We start from the raw sequence: 19,733 nt of genomic DNA on the forward strand, positions 1-19,733 counted from the left end.
ATAATAAGCAAGTGGGGCTGAACAGACCCACAAACTCATGTATCTGTGACTGCAAAAGCTCTTTTGGAATGGAGCATTCTGGCAACTATTAAGAGCCCAGCACCGTGCCTTTTGTCCACACACACACGCAGGCACACGCACGCACGCACACAAACACACATGCACACACAGAGTCTGTAAGATGCCATCTGCGGAGTGAGCTCACCCTGCGATTGTGCTGAATGATTCTTTCCTGCATCACTTGGGTAGAATGATTAATTGGCGTCCTCAGTTAAAGCAGCTCAATAACAGAACACAGCATACCAATTTACAGCAGGGGGCAAAACAAATAAAATATTCATTATTTGAGCCAGGGCTAGACAATGATCTCCCTCCCTCTGTCTGTAATACATGTGTGCGCACGCACGCACGCACGCACGCACGCACGCACACACGCACACACACACGCACACACACACACACACACACACACACACACACACACACACACACACACACACACACACACACACACACACACACACACACACACACACACACACACACACGTCTATTGTTGGCGGACTCACTTTGTACAGACCTCAAAACCAAGCCAGTGCTTCTGTCCTCTAGATAACCTCTGCGGTTTCGTAACAGCCGGCTTTTAAGCAAAAGGATTTCCATCCTGTTCTATAAAGTTTCAAAAATTAAACGAAATCATCCCGCTACAGTCTTGCTCCACGCTGAGAAAACTGCTGTGTTCACACGAAAATGGCCAGAAACACTTGATTGGAGTTTGTAGGTACAAACCGAAAGGTACCAGCTATATGAGCTATATAAAGGTGAGGGTGATGCTTAATACAATGAATCTGCTCATATTTTCAATCATATGAATATTATCTTCAGATTGGTTATGATTTTACTTGACAGGAGTGCAGATTAAAGACCAGCCCAAACTGATAACATGTCAAAAAGAAGCTGAAATTCAGGCCCTGAGTGGTGCTTTTGTGGGTTGTTCTTTTTAGTTTGACATTTTGAAGACTGCCTGTAAACAGCAGAATTTAAAAACAATTATGCGTTGCTACAGGAATGACATGCATATAGTTATTTAACTTTTGTTAGGAAATGTTAGCCAGTAAGAAAAGCATACATCTCCTGTGTATCTAATACACAGGAGACATTGATGAGAGATTTGATTTGTAGCTGATGGAGGATCTACATTGTCATCATGAAGAAACGTTTGATGGTGCAGATCTATTGACAGGGACAATTTTGATTCATTGTTTACATAAAGAGACAAGTTAAATATTGAGTTCCCAGTTCTAAAATAAGAAACTTATCAAAGAAAAATTATGTAACATGAGGAACTATTGTGAGTTATATGTTGCTACAGGGACAAGTTATTTTGTGGCGCCTTAATGACAATATTTCTGAGTGGTCTGCATGTTCTCCCTAAGCCAGCCTTTAGTTTCTCCAGGTACAATGCCCACATAGCCCATTCAGGGACTCGTATTAGACAGGAACTACCAGGCTGCAGTTTCACTTGAGAAAATTCCAAATAAAGTGTAATTACTTAAATCTAATGAAGTAGAATCCATTATAACACACTGGAAAAACTTTAAATCCTACTAAGTTTATTAGCCTTGATTTTGTCCAGATGTCTCATCCTACTTGTTTTAAGATAAATTCACCAAACACGTTAGAAGGACTCGTTTTAAGTCAATGTGTCCTAAATATCTTGTTTTGAGTTACCTCTTACAAGAACAGTGTTTTTTTAAACATTCTATACATTTGTCAAGCTGAGATGTGACGAGCAAAGTCAGACCTGAGAGAATGTTTGAGACCATTAAACTGTTCAGAGTCTTACTTGTTTCCAGCAGTACGTTTTCTACATTTCATTATTGGGTGAAACAAGGACGCTTAAATCAGGTTTTTAGAACACTGCCATTTCTCCACAAACTCCTTTCAGTAACATCTGGGACTGCGTACTGAGACGCCTGCTTAGTGAAGTCAGACTGTCTCATGAATTTTCTTTCACCTCCATTCTCAAACCTCTTCACAGAGGTCAAAGACAATTGACAAGGAGAAGACATACATTTCATGCATCAGATCACTTTTTCGTTGCTTGATTCTCAAACGAAGGGATGAGAAGATGTGGCGCAAGCAGACTTCATAAAAACAGGCCTAAAAACTTGTCCTGAAAGAAACAACATAGAAATAAGACTTTTGATTCATCTTTTTTCCCAAGCACCTTCATACAATCAGACAATGGTAGTATTTTTTTAAAAGTATTTTGTCGTATATTTACTCGACTGTTTAGGTATATGTTGCTTTTTTTTTTTTTTTGTCAACGTAGCCATTTAAACGGGGCCAAGTTTGGAAGTCATTTTCTTTTCACAATGTTAAATGGCAACAAAGAAGCCCCAAATCATGATTCTCCCTCCACTGTGCTTGGCCATGAGAATGGTGTGTGGGAGTCACCTCCACTGTGGGGAAGAAGTAAACAGAGGATAGAGTAGGTTTCTCTTCAAACCTTAAATCATTTGACCACTACAGTAAAGAAAATAAACATCAAGATAAACCAGTTCTTGTCGCCATGACAGGCAAATTGGCTCAAATCATAAATTCAAGACTTATGACCACCATGTTTTTGGGGAAAAGCTGCTTCATCCATGCATCTTTCTCTTTTTTATTTGTCACACTTCAACCAGAAACGCCTCATGTTGTCACCATGACCCAAGAGGGTCACAAACTCCATGTACGGATCCAACTGCTTCAAAATAGTACCATACAAAGCTGACTGAAGGCCACCTCTTCATGGTGGTGTGTGGGTGCACGTGTCTGCGCACGTGTCTGCGTATATGTGTATGTATGTAGATGGAGCGGGACATGACAATAAAAGCAATGAAACATGGAGACTTGCCACAGGGCAGTTTGCCTAATGAGGAGCACATACAGGAGCACAGCGACGACGGCAGATGGAACTTCAGGCGAAACGTTCATGCAAAGAAAGACAGAAAAAAAAGAAGCTCAAGATGCAGCACATCCTGAAGGAAATAGGTTTTGCACCATTTAAATTGACATTTTTTCCCTCCCCATTGTCATGAATAAACTATCATATATATTCATTCTCAACTTTTAATTGAAATTATTTTTGGTTGCTTATTTAGAATTCTCACTTGAGGAAAATGATGCAGGATGTCTTTAAAGGCGTATTAAACTGTTACACACACAGTCAAACATTAACAACTTAAAAATTGGAGAACTGCAAGTTTCATCCTCATATCTTATACACAAGAGGATGTTGAGATGAGGATGAAATCATTTATATGAAGAAAAATGAGCGTTGTTAATGTTCCACAGGAGAAATGACCAAAAAACACAGTCCAGGCCAGATGTTTAATAGCTACATTTCCTGGTAAAGTCGCCCTGAATACACTCATTTTACAGACTAATTGCATAGTGTGACTCCCAGCCGTGAGAGAAGATGACATGAGTATGAGGGTGATATTAAGTAAGAGGTTGATGATGTATTCCACAGGGTTTAATTTAGTTCTGCTTCTTAAAAGCAGCAGTAAAATACACAAAAACCCCAAAGTGGTTTAGTTTGGTGTAAATCATCTGGACACTGATGGTCCTGGAAGGTTCACAGTCCTGCATCCATTTGCTTGTGGTAGGACCACCAGCAAGTACAATTGGTAAAATGGCCATGAACAATGCTTTGTGTTCCAGTGACAGGACCCAAAGCCTCTCTTGACATCCATTCATCTAATAGTGGAGTGCGGGGGTGTCAAACTCAGTTCCTCGAGGGCCGAAGCTCTGCGCCTTTTCCACGTCTCCCTCCACTGAATGTCCTGATGGTTCATCACCACCTTCAGCACAAACCCAGATAACGAGCTGCTCATTGCAATCAGCTGTGTTGAAGCAGGGAGACATGCAAATCGTGGAGGGCTGCGGCCCTCGGGGACCGGAGTTCCACAGATGTGGTGTAGTGGTTTTCACCTTGGCTCTCCTGATACAAATAACATCTCCAACACCCCACCCAATCAGTTAGATAATTAAAAGAACAGAGTCTCGATTTATTGCTTTCATTATTTGTTCTAAAAACTACCTCTGTTCAAAAATAGCTTTTAAAACCCTCAAAATTGGTGATAGTCCATCTCGTCACAGATAGAAAAATGCAGGATTTGACAAGTCGTGCTTTCATTGTTTACTGTCGAGACTAGTGAACTATGCCCCACTAGTCGTCACGTTCCCCCATGTTGGGAACCACCGCTTCAGTGAAAACCACAAAAATTGCCACCGGGTTCAGTTCTGATGCTCAAGAGCCCAGTTTGGTGGTCACCATGCGCTTGCTCTCCTGGTTCATGCGTCGCCACACGCAACAAAGTGTAAGATTGTGTACTCAGGCATCGTTAAAGATCTGCATTACCTTCTGCTTTAATTAGAGCTCCAATAGCAGGTTGGTTGCATTAGACCAGGTGTGTTGAACTCATTTTACCTCAGTGGCCACATGCAGCCCAATTTGAACTGAAGTGGGCCAGACCAGTAAGTATCATCTATGAATGACTTGAACTCTAAACCTCTCTTTGTTTCAGTGCAACAAAGTGTTGGTATATCATGAAGAAGTTCACATTTAAAATAAATTAAAATAGCGACCAATGCAGACTAAGATCCAGTCATCACAATTTATTTGGTCAAACTCATTCAAACCCTTTTGGTTTTCCACTTTTATGCTTCCAACACAAACTTTGAGAACAAAACTCAAACCTGATGCCAAAAATAAAGAGAGGATCAGTGTTATTCACACCACTTGTCAGAGGTTATAACGTTTTGGCTGAATGGCGTACATCAATAGGTCTGTGATCACAAGAGAAGGAGGAGGAACGGTCTGCATTCTGGTTTAATGGTAACTCCACATACCATAATAGTGAACCATACAAAGCTTTATCCATGTAAAATACATATTTATAAGAAAACAGAATAAAAGAATCAATATACAGTAGATTTGAAAACAAAACATGATTTGATCCACTCAGAATGGTCTGATGACAACTGGACACAAAGTGGCTGACAATAAAAATATAGTGACTACTCAGAAAAACAAAACAAAAGAATAAACCAAAAAAACAAAGAAATGGTTAAATCCCTGTATAAACAGATTTACTCAGTTCCAAATCAGCACCAAAAATATATGTAGTAGCAGTTTATGTACCAAACATGGTGTATGTGCAACTAAAAAGTACAGTACAGGAATAATGAAGCACTACATTTGACAAAAAAAGTCAAAGAAAGGCAAAATGTCATTAAATAATCCTTAAACAAACAAACAAAAATATATATACCGGTTACAGTTACAATAGGACCATTATTGAAAATAAACTGAATTCCACAAAGTGAAACAGGTCATTTTTAGCACCACTTAACTCATTGGAAATGACTTGAGGCTTCTGTGTGAGTGCACACACACATCACAGACACACGCGCACACACACATACTGATGTGTGATCGCAGATGTTATTCTCAGGTTTAGTATAAATGATAATTTAAATTTAAATATATCTAGACACATTAATGACATGATACGGAAGTCGGTCTGCCAGAAGTAAAAGTTGGACTGTGACAGAGAAAAGAAGCACTTTTTATCTAAAGAAGAAGCACCAAATCCCTCCGAGAGCTTGAGGGGAGTTCAGCATTAAAGACCTGAACACTGGGTCTCAATGCACCCAGCGCACAAAGCCACCCGGCTACAAATCAGACACTGTAAGTGCAATAAGCAGATTCCTGCTGCTGATCACTACAGTGACGAGAGCTGTAAAGCCGTGCTTTCAATATTCCATTGATTCAGCGCCTCTGCCAAGAGGCGATGATGATTTGATAGGAAGCTAAATGACTCGACGTCCAGAAGAAGGCGAACAGCAGCTGATAAGTTTCTCTGTAAGTGGTCACGGTGGACCGATGTCGAACATCTGCCTGAGATCTGACGGCTTCATTACAGAGATGCTGGGAAAAGCAGATGGTTCATTTCTGCATGATGAGGGTTTTCTGTGTGGGTCAGATTTTTTTTTTAAGGCTGCAGCAGCTTTGCTCTTTAGCTTCCTGGTACTGCGACCAGTGTTATGAGAGACCAGCTGGATATTATGATTTTCTGCAGGTTGCATTTGCTTATGGTTAGATTTTAGCCAGACAAATGTCTCAAAATAAGACTGCTTGGCAAGGTTAAATCTATGTCAGGTGTGGATGATTATCTGGTCTAAGGTAGCGTTCACACTTGTAGTGGGGTTCTTTCGTCTGAACAAAAGTCCGGAAAATTAACAGTACAACTCCTATTGGCATTTTTTTTTTAAAAATGGGATCAAAACACGGAAACAAGGCAAGCTGAATAGCTGTTGTGACATATATTCTGCCGCCACAACAAAATAACAGTGCATGTTGGATTACGGATGTGCCAGAACTCAACAGCAGCCTTTTGAATGTAGAAACAAAAGACTCAAGGGTATCTGTTCAGTTAAGTGAACCAATAATGATCAAGTGGGAGAGACTTCTGAAGTCCCTCATGTCTTCAGTCTGGTGCTTCAGACTCTCTAGTAAATGAACGACACCAGAGTTTGTTTTCAAGCGAACACAAAACTGCTTTTCATAGGAAAAAGATCGAATTGAAACATTGACTAACTCTTCTACATCTCATTTGTTCTTACCACAATGGTAATCTCCTCGTCTTAGATCTTTTCTTGTAACCACATAATTTTTAGCCAATCATCCACACACAGCTGCAGAAGCGCCTGATGCTAGTCCGTTGAATAAAGCCAGATGTTGGATTTAGAACATCGGGTTGAAAAGGATAATTTTGACTCGTGTGGACGTCAAAATCCTCGTCAGTCTTTCCTGAAAGTTATTCCTCAAAAGTTTTTTGTCAAAGTCTGGTCCATTCTTGTTTGGTTTTTACTTTTGATGGTATATGGATATTGATTGTGAATACTGTGCATCTGACTTTTACTGCTTGGATGTGCTAATAAACTGTCAGTTCAAAATTTTAGAGTCATGTCAACCAATGTGTCATAATTATAAGACAACAGGAGGTATTTCCTCACCAAACAGATCGAGATGGAGCAACACTTCCTCTGTGTGAGACCACCTGGATTATAATCAGATCTGACTGATCAACCTGAGCAGAAGTTTCTAATCAGAAGCTAATTACGACAAGTCATTTGAAATTTAGATCGGTGTCTTCAAATATGATTTAAATATAAAACAGATTCAAGAATGAATTAAATGTTTGAATTCGCCTACATGAGTTGGATCCTGACCAGTCCTGTTACTACACGCCCACGGCTTCAGTCAGTCAATAAGCATTAGAACAGCCAGTGAGAGGAGGTGCTGCTCCGACTTGACACCACAGGAAAACACCTAAACCTGCAGAAAGATTTCTCTTAAATCAACACGCTGAAACTTAATGAAAGAAATGAGCTGGATTGCAAACTCAAACGAAACAGATCCTCAGAGTGAATGCTACATTAGCGCTCCACGGCCGCACACAGACCTGTGGATCAGTGGGTCTCCGGTCACTAGCTGGGCTGATTCACTGCAATCTGACAGTATCTTAACATGGCTCCTGATCATATGTACACATTATACTTACTATTATTAAAGATCACTTAATACTTTTACTTACATTAAAAGCTTTACCGATGGTTTGATATTGCAACAATATGCTATATTACAGTACAACAGAGTGAAACAAACAAAGAAAAGCACATTTCAGGAAGGCATGAGAGGGGAATCACTGGTTGTGAAGGTAAAAAATATCTTCTTTAAAATCAAGCATGTGTTTGTCAATTGTGCAATAAAAGCTCCCCCGGTGGTTTCATGAAGGTTTTTTTTTCTTTTTTGGTGTACAGCACAAGTAATATTGGACATCTTCAAGTCTTCATCAAAACTAGAAGCTTAATGAGCTCATTTTAAATGTACACTTGCGTATACTTGCCTCTTTTTTTTTTCTCGTTTAAATACAAAAAGTTTCATCCATATTAGAAACTTTTTTTTCATACAACATTTAACAACATTATAAACATTTACAAAAGGACGAGAGTACGTGCATTTTGGTCATTAGCTCTTGTGCAGTATTTTCTTGGCGTAAAAGTCCCTACAGGTTTCACAGCAGCGCTGGTACCACCTCATGTCCTGGCAGAGGTTCTTCTCCCGGATCACACGGCAGTACACCGTCCACTGGTCCCCCATGCATTTGTAGGTAAGAGCAGCTGTGGGCGGGGAAGGGGAGGTGTTAAAGACTCACATAGCACCTTTTCTATCAATATATTTTCTGAAATATGCGTGTTGAAAACGGGAATTGTACTAAGTTTGATCTACCGTATTCTCTCGACAACAAGTCAAATTTCTTTAATTGCTTAGCAAGTGACTTATATTACGTGACGTTTATCAAAATATATCATGTGACAAATATCACTGTATGCCAATAGAATGCTCCAACAGAAAAACCTCCATTACAACTGTTTTTTTTAACTGACAGAAAGACATATTAATAAAAGGCAAAATCTTGATAACATAATAAAAGGCAAAAATGATTCAAAGGTGCATCAGAAAGAGCGTGAGAGAAACTTATTAGGGACTGAGGAAAATCAGAGAAACTGTTACTGTGATAAAGAACAGAAAGAAGGCTGATTGTGGGCTAAAAGCATGATTGCCAGAGTTTGGGAGCAAATTCATAGTTGGTTCTGGAAGATCGAGGTTAAGGTTATCAATGGTGCACTCATGTCCAGACATGACAAATAAATACATTTTATACACTAGTGTGTGTTTTTTTGTGTGTACTCTATTTGCATTTGTTTGACAAGTGTGACTTATAGTCCAGGATTTAATGTAAGTACTTCTGGATTTACAATAGACGGTTTTGTTTTCACCGCCTGTGTAAAACTTGGCTCATCGTGACACTAAAAGCCTGATCCATGCATGTCTCACCTTTAAGTGAGATGCTGTAATTGTGAGACATAACTTTTAGCCATTTGGAAGTCAGTCTCAGTCTCACCCAATTCTTTTAAGTTCAGTTGTTAAAGGGCCGGTTCAGGATGCAGTGAAGCATTTTCTAATTATACTACTATAACTTTAGACTGCTTCTAGAACCCCATTCAACCCTCGAATGTCTCTAAAGTTTGCTATGCGTATTACATTAAAAAGAATCTTAAATGAGTAGAAAGCTGATAAATTGAGTTTAATAGACAAAGTGGTCACTTTGCGGCTTCTACTAACATTATCAAAGAACAATTACTAGACATTGAAAGTTAGCTAAAAAACTGAAGAAGCTCTCGTCACACATCTGGAGTATCTCACCAAGCCTGGGGGAAGTGATGGTGTTCACATTAATTTTCTCATTGCAGGTCCCCTGGTGGCAGGGTCGGTAGGTTGGCGGTCTCAGCATCACGGGGCAGTCGTTGCCGTGGCGACCGGTCACTTTATGCATACACTGGACCACTCGTGACTGCAGACCCTTCCCACAGGAGGACGAGCACTGAAACAGCCAATCAAACGTGTCAATAATCACGCCGATACTCACTTTTTAACACAGCCTGAAAAACTAAAGTCAGGATTATTACAGTGGTTTTTCTGAGTTACACAAGAAAGGACATTTTGGAAACATTGAACGAATGTTATGTATGCTTTGGGCCCGTCACCAGTGTCTTAATCCGAGGCTCGGCCAACAATGTCCCTATTGCAAATCCACATGACAAGAGGATTTACCTGGTAATTGTGTATATACAAGCATATTGCAACACATTCCAGAAACAAAGACATTCAAACAACTTCAAACCAGATCTGGTACATAGAACTGAGATTTGGTTCATTATCCATCTAGCACATGAATTAATGTCACACACACACAAGAGTTTCCATGCCATTTCGGTTTAACATTGTTTTGTTTCATTATATATGAATTGTAAAACATTACAATTTCAATACGTTCATATTAAAAAAGAAAAAGAAAATGTTGATCTTCAATCCTGAAAGCAAATATATGATTACTATGTCAATTTCAAGTAATTTATTTCACAATGTCCTCGTTATCTATCGACACTCAAAGAGAAGGAAATATCAAACCAGTGTAAAAACAATAACTTCTTTGAGGTCCACTTGCTTTTACTTACGAATGTAGCTCAATGAAACTGTAGGAAATAAAAGTGTATGATCATAAAGAATTAGTAGCAGCTTATTGAAAGGGGGTTTAAATGTTAATGGACTTCACTGATTTTTACTGTTTGAGCAGTCTCACAGCTCTCTGTGCTCACTGATGCGAGACCAACATTATGAGCAATCTGGGTGCATAAGGACACTTTAATAACTCCACATGGTGAAATGGGGGAATCGAACCACCAACCTTACCACTGAAAGATGACAAGATTTAATAGGATGAAAAAGCCCAGTCTTCAAATGCTCAAGGTCTGATCAAGTTTTTTTTTCATTAGCTCGCACCTCTTTGCAAATACCAAATTGACGCAGTCAAGCTTCACATCCAACCAATGAAAATCAAATTTTTAACACAATAGCAGCTTGATCTTCTAAACAATTGCCTGTAAATAAAAAAAGATCAAATAAAAAAAAAGAGTTAGTGTGATATAGCATGCAGACATACAGAAGCTGACCTGTTATCCCTATGAGGATTACATCTGATAGAAGTGCAGAATGACACACTTCATGTTTACCTTTGTGAATATGGAATATCAGTTCTGTGAGTTCATGTAAAGAAATCCACGTTCAACATGCAAGGTGTTTTTCGTCATCTGAAAATATTTGAGGAGGTTCTAATCTATTCAGGTTCTCGTAGAGATTTCCTCAGATGGCCCACCATGACTTTTACCTTCAGACTTTCAAATAACACTTTTTGTGTGCTGTGCCTCTCAAATTTTGACTTTGTGAGAGCTCATCCCCCATGTTGCTTTTGTTGTTCTTTTGTTTTTTTTGTTTTTTTTGTTTTTTTTTTAAATTCTTGGATGTTTGATAACTTCTTTCCACAACACGTCCAACTCTTTAAACCCACATTTCATTCCATGCCTCAACGCTCCTCCCATTCATTACATGTCAATTCAGTCCATGTCAAATACAAAGAAGCTTTTCCAAGAGCTTGTTCTCATGTAAACCGGACCTAATGCACACAAAATCTTCATTTTAGTAGTCTAATTTGCACACTTTTTGGTGTGTTTGTTAGTTATGCAGATGATACAGTAATCTATTCATCTATTGAATCAGATTGTCCGGATCAGCTTGTGAAACCTGTAGCTTGTCTTAAAGACATTAAAGGCCTGGATATATCTTTACTGAACAACTAAACATCAACCAAAAGCTCAATCTATTTACATGAGCACCATCACACTATACAATATCTTTATAAACCAGCACATTATTCTTGTTTCTGTTCATTCCAGACCGTCTGTTCTCTCAATTGAATGCATTGGAAGAACAGTTGAAATGAATGGTAGTTATATTTTACTGTTGTTGCTTTCTATTTCTGGGGCCTTTGATGAACGGTACAGCCCACTTTAGGAACCACTGCACATTTTTAAACACTCACTCATTTGTTAGTCCAAATGACACCATGACCACAATTGTAAATTACAGGATTAAGGTCCATTCATAGTTTGAGTAAAGAAAAGTGACAACACTTGTGCTATAAAACTACCAGACTCGTGTCTATAGGTCTGAAACACCACTTCAAAAAATGTCCCCGTGAGAAACGTTTGTTTATTGTCGACCCAACAATAACCCTGACCTCTGTATGACTACTCCTTTTGTGATTGTTCAGAGTAGTTTAACCTCTTTTCTAGAGCATTTCTTTTGATTTCCTCTGTTTGATTGCACTTTCACAGAAATAATGCCTTTCCAATAAAAAGATTTAAAAAAAGTTTGCGGTTGTTAATCTCAGGTTTGTGGGAATTGCCACCACAAAACCGCCACTGCTCATATTCAGATACTACTGCCGGTGCAGTGCCACTGAAAGAGACCTTAAGGACTGCTTCAAATAATAAAAATGGAGATGGCATTGCGTTATCATCCTCTGTGCACCAGTTTGTTATCACTAACTCTGTATGTGGAGATGTCGTTCCACAGTAGGCCAGGACATTAAAGTGCCTGCTGTTCCTTTAATCATTTTTATTAGGCGCACGGAGCCGCTGGTATCAAATAAAACACAAAGCAGCTGTGTGTCCTTGGGGAGAAGCCGTGTGGTTTAGTGCACCTTCATTACAGTGCTGTGTGCACTAAAAATATGGTTGGTGCGTCCATGTAGGCAGCCGAGACGGATACGTCACTGTAACACTGGAACTTCTTGGAAAAGATGGCCGGTGGTTCCATAAATGGGAAATTGACTTCACTTATCACATCACATTCACCCATTCACACGCACATTCACACACCAGCATAGCTATGCTTGTTACAAGAAACATGAAGACATGCACGAAATCTTCTGAATCATATTTGTTGTGATTGAAAATTCAGTTTTCTCCCATTTGAAGTACAGAAAAGATATTTGGCCACAAGTGTAGTTTTCAAGACAGAATCTTCATCCGGGGCTTAAATTGAAGCTCGTGAACTTTTTTACGCTTTACGTTGGAGAAGGTAGTAAGTTGGCAGTAAATGTTGACAGCCGACTGACCCAGTGGTTCGTATGTGAAACACGGTTAAAGGTTCACACTCTTTCATTTTGGCCACCAAGATTGTGAAGAAGATATTCCAGTCAAAGGAGTGAATACCGATTCTGTACAATGTCACAAAGCCTCAGTAGACCATGATGTGTAGTGGTGTGCTGCTTCAGATTGGTGACAGTTATTAGATGTACTGATATGTCACAGGACTTATGGAAAAAAAAAGACAAAAAGCCCCAACAGAGGAGATTGAGACCGACACTATGTGAATGGAAGGAGGCTGATGTCCGTCATTAGGGCTGGTAAATGGTGCAGTCAGCTGATACTAACCTGACTTCAGAAATAGAAAGGCAGGAACACAATGCTTCATTGACTTAACAACATTGATAATTGCTCCTCTTGTTCTCTGGATATCAAACATCTTGAATAACCGCAGCGTCTGTCAACTTCGACATAAGCCTTTTATCTTCATTCTAATATAATGATGTACGTCTTCTCTTTATTCAGACAAATTGTGTAGTTTATCACTTCATCACATTTAAAAGGTATGCAAGATATTTAACTATTATCAACCAACGGTTTGTATGTGGATGTGCACATATAAACATCTAGGCTAAGTCAAGACCAAGACCAGCGTGTCCCAAGACCGACTCAAGACCAAGACCGGTCTTGAGTACGACTTCACTTTATAATATTAATCCACAGAAGAGCAACACATGTAAATGGAGAACATTCGAACTCCACTCAGAACACCACTCCAAAGCCCAACGTGAAGAGTTAAAGAGAGGTTTTAAGGACTGTTAAAATCCTTGGGAACAATTGACAGCAAACACATCATTGCGTTCTCCTTTCAAAAAGGTTTGGCCTTCACACATCAACGTTCTGAAAGGGACTGTATTATTCCCCAGAGAAAAAAGCACAAAAATGGCACAAATGCTGAAAACTCAGTAGTGTTCCTGTGGAGCCACAATAAAACTACTTGTAATAAAATGACCCATGTCTGCTCACGACAATTGTTTAGGCCCACTTGGTGTGTGTAAAAAAAATGTGTCTCCACATGTGATCGACATGATAGAGAAATAAATCTGCACTTCATTGGAGAAGTACGATAAAAATCATTCTTGTCACAGTTCTCATTTATGCCCTGAACCTTTTACTTTGTGTAGTGTTCAGTACAACAGTTAGAGAAAAGTTCAGTTTGACCAATTTAACAAGGTGCCGGATGCCATTTTCAAAAGGTTCCCGTTCCAGTGACGTCATGCACTGTTGTTGTGTAAACAGATGTCCGAAACGTAATGAAAGTTTACCGTTTTCACTTGAAAACACAGTAAACAGGGCCTTCATCTTGTTATGCTTGATGTCCAGATTGACTACTGTCTCATTACTCTGTGCAGCACATTAAAGGCCGGAGCCACAAAAAAGTACAAATACTTTCAAATGCCGCCAAAAAAAAAACCTGTATGTGTAAGCTAATCTGAGCCTCCGTTCTCTGTGACACAGCTTGGTAAACTTTGTCATTCTAAACCGCAGCATCCAGCTCCTGCTGAATCTTCTCCTCTCCTGTCTTGCAGAGGCACGCCTGCACCCGGTCAGAACACCAGGGGGCAGTGTGGCACCGACATTTCAATTACCCAAGTTAACAAAACAACCAGTGAGCACAAAAGTATGTAAACAACAACGGGAGGGTTTACGGCCGATCAAATATTTACGTACTGCGTGCTTATCGAGAGTAACAATGGTCACTACCAATCAGCAGACGGCTGCGTTTTAGCTCCTCTTTAAAAGACCTGCTCCGTTGTGCAAAGTACCACAACGGAGAGGTCAGAAAAAAATCCAACTGTACCCAAGTGAGTGAACCTCTATGAACTCAAAAAAAACCCAACTTTAACTTTAACCACCACACAATGAAGTGAATACAATCCATGATTAATACAATTATTTGTTAAAAAGGTTAAGAATAAGAAGTGTGGTTTATATTTAGTGAATCGCTGTAAAGTTGCTTCTCGGAAATGAGTCAGCTCCACTCTGACACTTCCACTGATCCACATGCAGAGGAATGGACCAAACCATTACAGTGCAAAAGAATCAAAACAAGACTTGTTTCAGCCATAGGTTTACATGAAATCATGTAGTTAAAATGATTATTAACCTCACCCAAGAAACCAAAGGTTTCTTTAATTGATGCAACCTACCAGATAAATGATCATCATCAAACATTAATAACACTCTAATAAGCAGCAGACCTGGTGGGGCCACTCACTACTCATTTGCTAAGCATCATTATACTAATACTAATGAGTTTATCCATTTCCCCACAGACATGGGAAGCTATTATGTGAGATGAAGCATAAATAGAAAGTGGCACTCTGATGCACACCGCAGGGCCTGGAGCTTTAAGAAAACTTCCTGGGGCTGAGAATCACATGTTTGAGTCTCAGGATAGACCAGAGGTCTGCAACCTTTATGACCAATAGTGTCGTTTTAGTGATGATCCACCATATCAAATTTGGCTGGAGCCACAACACATGTAAATTATCTGGAATTCATGAAAAAGACAATACATCTACAAAAGCGCTTCATTCATGTTTTATTGGTACAATTTAGCTAATTTCATTACATTATTGTTTTGCTTTTGAAGGCAATTTCAAGAATTTGGAGGGGGATTTTTCCCACTTTAGTAGTTTCCTAACAGTTTTAGCGATATTATAAGTGCTTTCAGCTGTGATTTTACCATTGTCATTTTAGCTGCATTTTTTTTTGTGCTAATTTGTTCATTTATTAATTCTGAGAAATCAATTCCGGCTGTTTTCACTCTGGAGTTTAGATCATTTTTGAAAAGCTGTATAGCATGCAAATAAAATATGAACATGAAACATTATCACAATACTGAACAACATTATGACCAATTGTGCAGCCCTGAAAAGCTCTACCGCCATAACATTTTGTTGGCTCAATAAGCCTGTTCCTTACACTTGCCCATTTGCCTGCTTTGAACAAATCAATGAGGAAAAAAATCGGGTTTGGAAACAATCATGAGGTCATTAAATGCTCTTTTTAATTTTTATTTTCTGTTGTGATGAGAAGCTGCAAGTGATTTTCTAAATATGAGCTCAAATCACAAAAGGTATGACTCAACCAAAATGTGTTGAATCCAGATCATTTTCAGCCACCTGAACAGTTGACTTGCATTCAACAGTTCAACTGCATTGGATTGTCTTGAGCAGATGGCACGGTAAAGGAGTGGTTAGTACTCTGGCCTCATAGCTCTTCCAGGATTAAACCCTTCCCATGAACGGTTTGCATGTTTCCCCAGGTGTTGGATTAAGGCAATCATATTAATGCTTGCACATACATGTCTCTTGTTCCATCGTGTAATTCACGTGCAAGACAGATTATCTCTCATGTGAACATGTGTACATGTCAATGACAAAGGGATCTGCGCCCTCTGGTGGTAGAGACAGTAACAGCAGGTTCATGAGGGTGGAGAAGGAACTGCTCTGAGAAGAAATTAAAACTTTTTTACACACACACAAAAAAAAAATGGCGTGAAACCCCCTTTAAAGACTCAAAGGAAAGGATGATAAGTTTTCTTTTCAGTCTGATGTGAGTACAAGTTTGATTTCTGGAGTTTTAAGCACGCATGTGTTCATAAATTCACCCTGAAAACTGCCACACTCCGAGCGAGCAGGAAGCAAATTTCACCAAGCTCAGCTTTCTCACATCTTACAGTAGGTGTTTATAGGTTAAAAAAAAAAGAAAGTATTTTGGGGGTAATACTCTTTAGTAATGGTAATTTTTGGAACACAATATGAAATAGCACAATCACATTGTCTGTTTTTCTTTCATTAATGATATTGTATCTGGTCTGCTATCAATCAAAATAATAAGATTTTTTTTTTTTTTTAAACCTAATAGTAGTAAAATTCCCAAACTGCTAAACATCATCCTGTGAAGAGATCAAAATGCACAAGCTTAAAAATGTGGATCGATTTCAAGAAGAAATCTTGTTTGAACAACATAGAAAACGAGACTGTCGAGTCATAAATGAATATATGCACCTGGTCATGATGTTTGTTTATTGAATCTCTACTGACATTTTCCTTTGTGCTGTGGAGATTTATCATTTTCAAAATGTGCTGCGAAATTGCACAGATTTCCAGTCTATCAATGTGCAGATCTAATAGATTCCAATCAGAGATGATATATTTCACTGTGACCTTGAATGTCCTGAGATTATCTTAAACTTTGCCATATTGTGGAGGAAATCAAGGTTTTACTTGAATTTGTGCTGAGAGTCTCATGTGTTTCAGTTAGATACAATGTGAGCAGCACCTTTAATAAGCAGCAGTTGAATTCGGTTCATTCAAGGACACTTCTGAATGTCGGTTATAAAAGGTTTAGATAAAAAATAAGGCTGGAAGTTATGTAAGAAAGTAAAAAAAAAACAAAAAACCCCCCAAACTTAATACCAAAGAACCTTTTCCCATTGATGACCTGAGAATTAAACAGATGATGGCAGAAGAAAAGTTCAAAGCTCAACACACATGAAAAAACTTATGAACATGATCAAACAAAAAGAAAAATGGCAGAATAAAATTCCCACTACAAAGGTTTAATTCGTAGATTAGACACTTTGGTATTGTAAAATGTGATTATGACCTAAACTTAAAAACTGTAAGGAACAATGTCTTAAGGCAATATTTTGCAGTATCAAGTTAAAACACTTGCACTACAGTGTCAATCAGACGGGAAACTGTTGGTTCCCGGGCTACATGTGGCCTGTAGACCCATGTTTTGTAGTCAGCAGGTTCATTTTTGATGAGAAGATCCAAGACATTTCAGCATAATTTTAATGAGAAATACTTCATATTACAGTATAAAAGTAAAAATTAGATATTTATCATATTTTTTGCTGTAATTCTAACTCTGTTTCGTCTTGATTGAGTACAATAGGATGCAAGCTAAAAGAATATGAGCTGACAAGAAGTCGAAGGGCCGTACCTTGGACCAGTCGCCAGTTTTCCACTCGTAACATTTGGAGTGGTCCTCACAGGACTCCTCCTTGGTCGGCTGGGATAAAGGATCACACAGACCCTGAGGGTTTGTACACGTCACCGTCCGCCTGCGAACACCCTGACCACAGCTCGACGAGCACTGGATGAAGCAACAGGAAATACTGTTCATGTTTTAGCATTGCTCACATTCATTTTCAAGTTACATCCTTTTCTAAAGGAAATAGCCACGGTTCAGTTTGACAATACAGAAATACAGACGATTTATTAAAATGCTGTCACATAAGCACTTTTATTGAGTAAAACGTTTTTGCAGTGATCCAGTTCTACCTGAGTCAGAAGCTGTTTATTCAACAACGTTTCAAGTGAAAACGCATCGTTTTTGTTTCAAAAACACTTTGCATTTAAAAAGCTTCCTTAAAAAAAAAAAATGAAGAAATGTTCGAATGAGAGCTGTGTTTGTAACTGCGCATGTACAGTAGCACCATTTCATAAAAGTTGTGTCCCCCCCCCCCTTTTCCATGTAAACAGTTGGTTGCATTTCCAAAAAGTTCCACCTTGGGAGCCATTGTCAAAAAGTTGTGTTTTCAATAGCACTTGGCACCGTTGTCATGTAAACAGACGTCCAAAACGCTGCCAAAGTATCACTTGAAAACTTCCCGTAACGTAAACGGGGCTTGCTGGTCTGGGTGGCTCACGTACCTTGGACCACTCGGACGCCTCCCACACCGTGAGGCAGAGGCGGCCCTCGCAGCCCTGCAGCACCGGAGGTTTACCCCCCTGGCAGTACAGGTCCCGGGTGTTGATGAGCGAGCCGTTCTGAAGGTGGTACACACACACCACCTCCCTCTGCTGGAGGCCTTTACCACATGTGGCAGAGCAGGACCCCCACTCACCTGTCACCCACCTGTGGGAAAACATACAGGATTTATACACGACCGTCCATCATTTCCTTTCATCCGAGCTGGGAGGCGACTGAATGTTGAAGCACTGGAACAAAGAGGCAGAAATCTGTTTGGAATTTATTACAAAGAAGTCGATGTCACGTGAGGTCCTGAGGCTTTGCTCTATCGGAGACTAGCAAAATTACACTGGAACACGTCGAATAAGACCATATTAAGACATATTTACTTGCCTCCGTTTTTGTATGTTGACACAAGTTCAGCATTCACTATGTGATTGTGATTATTTGCGATTTAAATTGAAAAAGGACACATTTCTCGCTTTAACATTACGCCTGTTCATTCTGTGCCTTTTAAACCTGACTGGCTTTCTGTAAATTCACTATAAATTAAAATGTGGCATGAGAAGGAATCATTTCGGGCTTCCACACAGCAGCTTGTGAGAAGTGAAGCCAAATCCCAGGTAGCCTGGTGGCTGATAGATGATAAAGCCAATTCCAGATTATCGAAGCACCTCTATACGCTTGTTAATAGGGTTTATATAACATAATGAATCTTTTAGATCTGTATTTCTATGATAGGTGGAGATGAAACAGCTCCCTCTGAATGTATCACAGCTTTCCTGTTACTTTGTAAAGCCGACCTTGAAAGCTTTCAGTTATCTAACAGGACAAGAGTGGAGTCATTTCAAAATGTGCGTTTTCATCAACTCACACATGACATTGAGGTTGTGAAAAGGAGTATTTATATATAGGTGAGAGAGAAGTGGAAACTCTTAAAGATATTATCCCCCAATGAGTTAACTTTTCTTATGTGGCTGTGGCCGATGGCGGAGCCACATCGTATCTCTCCGTGTTGGGGACTGACAATTGTTTACAACCGGGGTGTCAAACATAAAGTCCATAAATTCAAGTTTAGGAGAAGTTTTCTGGACTTTTTCACGGTATTTTGCACCAGAAGGCTTAATTACAATTGGTTGAGATTAAAGACATTGTGTAGCAATTGTTTGGTTTTTGTGAAAATACAATTTGATCACACATACTTTGCGTCATGAGAATGTAAAACTTTAAAGTTTAAATTTAAAGGCACTATTATACCAGTCCGGCCCACTCCAGATAGAATTGGGCAGGATGTGGCTCCAGAACAAAAGTGTGTTTGACAGCGCTGGTTTAAACACTCACATTACGACTCT

At 39.3% G+C, this 19,733-nt stretch overlaps 1 protein-coding gene across 2 annotated transcripts in view; it reads right to left on the reverse strand.

Annotated features, from left to right (window-relative positions):
- Window positions 1-4,864: 4,864 nt before the first annotated feature.
- The window catches only part of adamts17 (ADAM metallopeptidase with thrombospondin type 1 motif, 17), a 107,464-nt gene continuing 92,595 nt past the window's right edge, over window positions 4,865-19,733 (reverse strand). For both annotated transcript variants that reach the window (XM_080496351.1, XM_080496350.1), the window contains 4 exons: window positions 18,342-18,546; window positions 17,629-17,781; window positions 9,326-9,503; window positions 4,865-8,238 (listed from right to left, as the gene is read on the reverse strand). In XM_080496351.1, the coding sequence (XP_080352477.1) occupies window positions 8,087-8,238; window positions 9,326-9,503; window positions 17,629-17,781; window positions 18,342-18,546 (688 nt within the window). In that variant the 3' untranslated portion in view covers window positions 4,865-8,086. The remainder of the gene's footprint in view (window positions 8,239-9,325; window positions 9,504-17,628; window positions 17,782-18,341; window positions 18,547-19,733) is intronic.

This window comes from Blennius ocellaris (genome assembly GCF_963422515.1).
Source record: "Blennius ocellaris genome assembly, chromosome: 1".
Lineage (NCBI taxonomy): Eukaryota > Metazoa > Chordata > Actinopteri > Blenniiformes > Blenniidae > Blennius > Blennius ocellaris.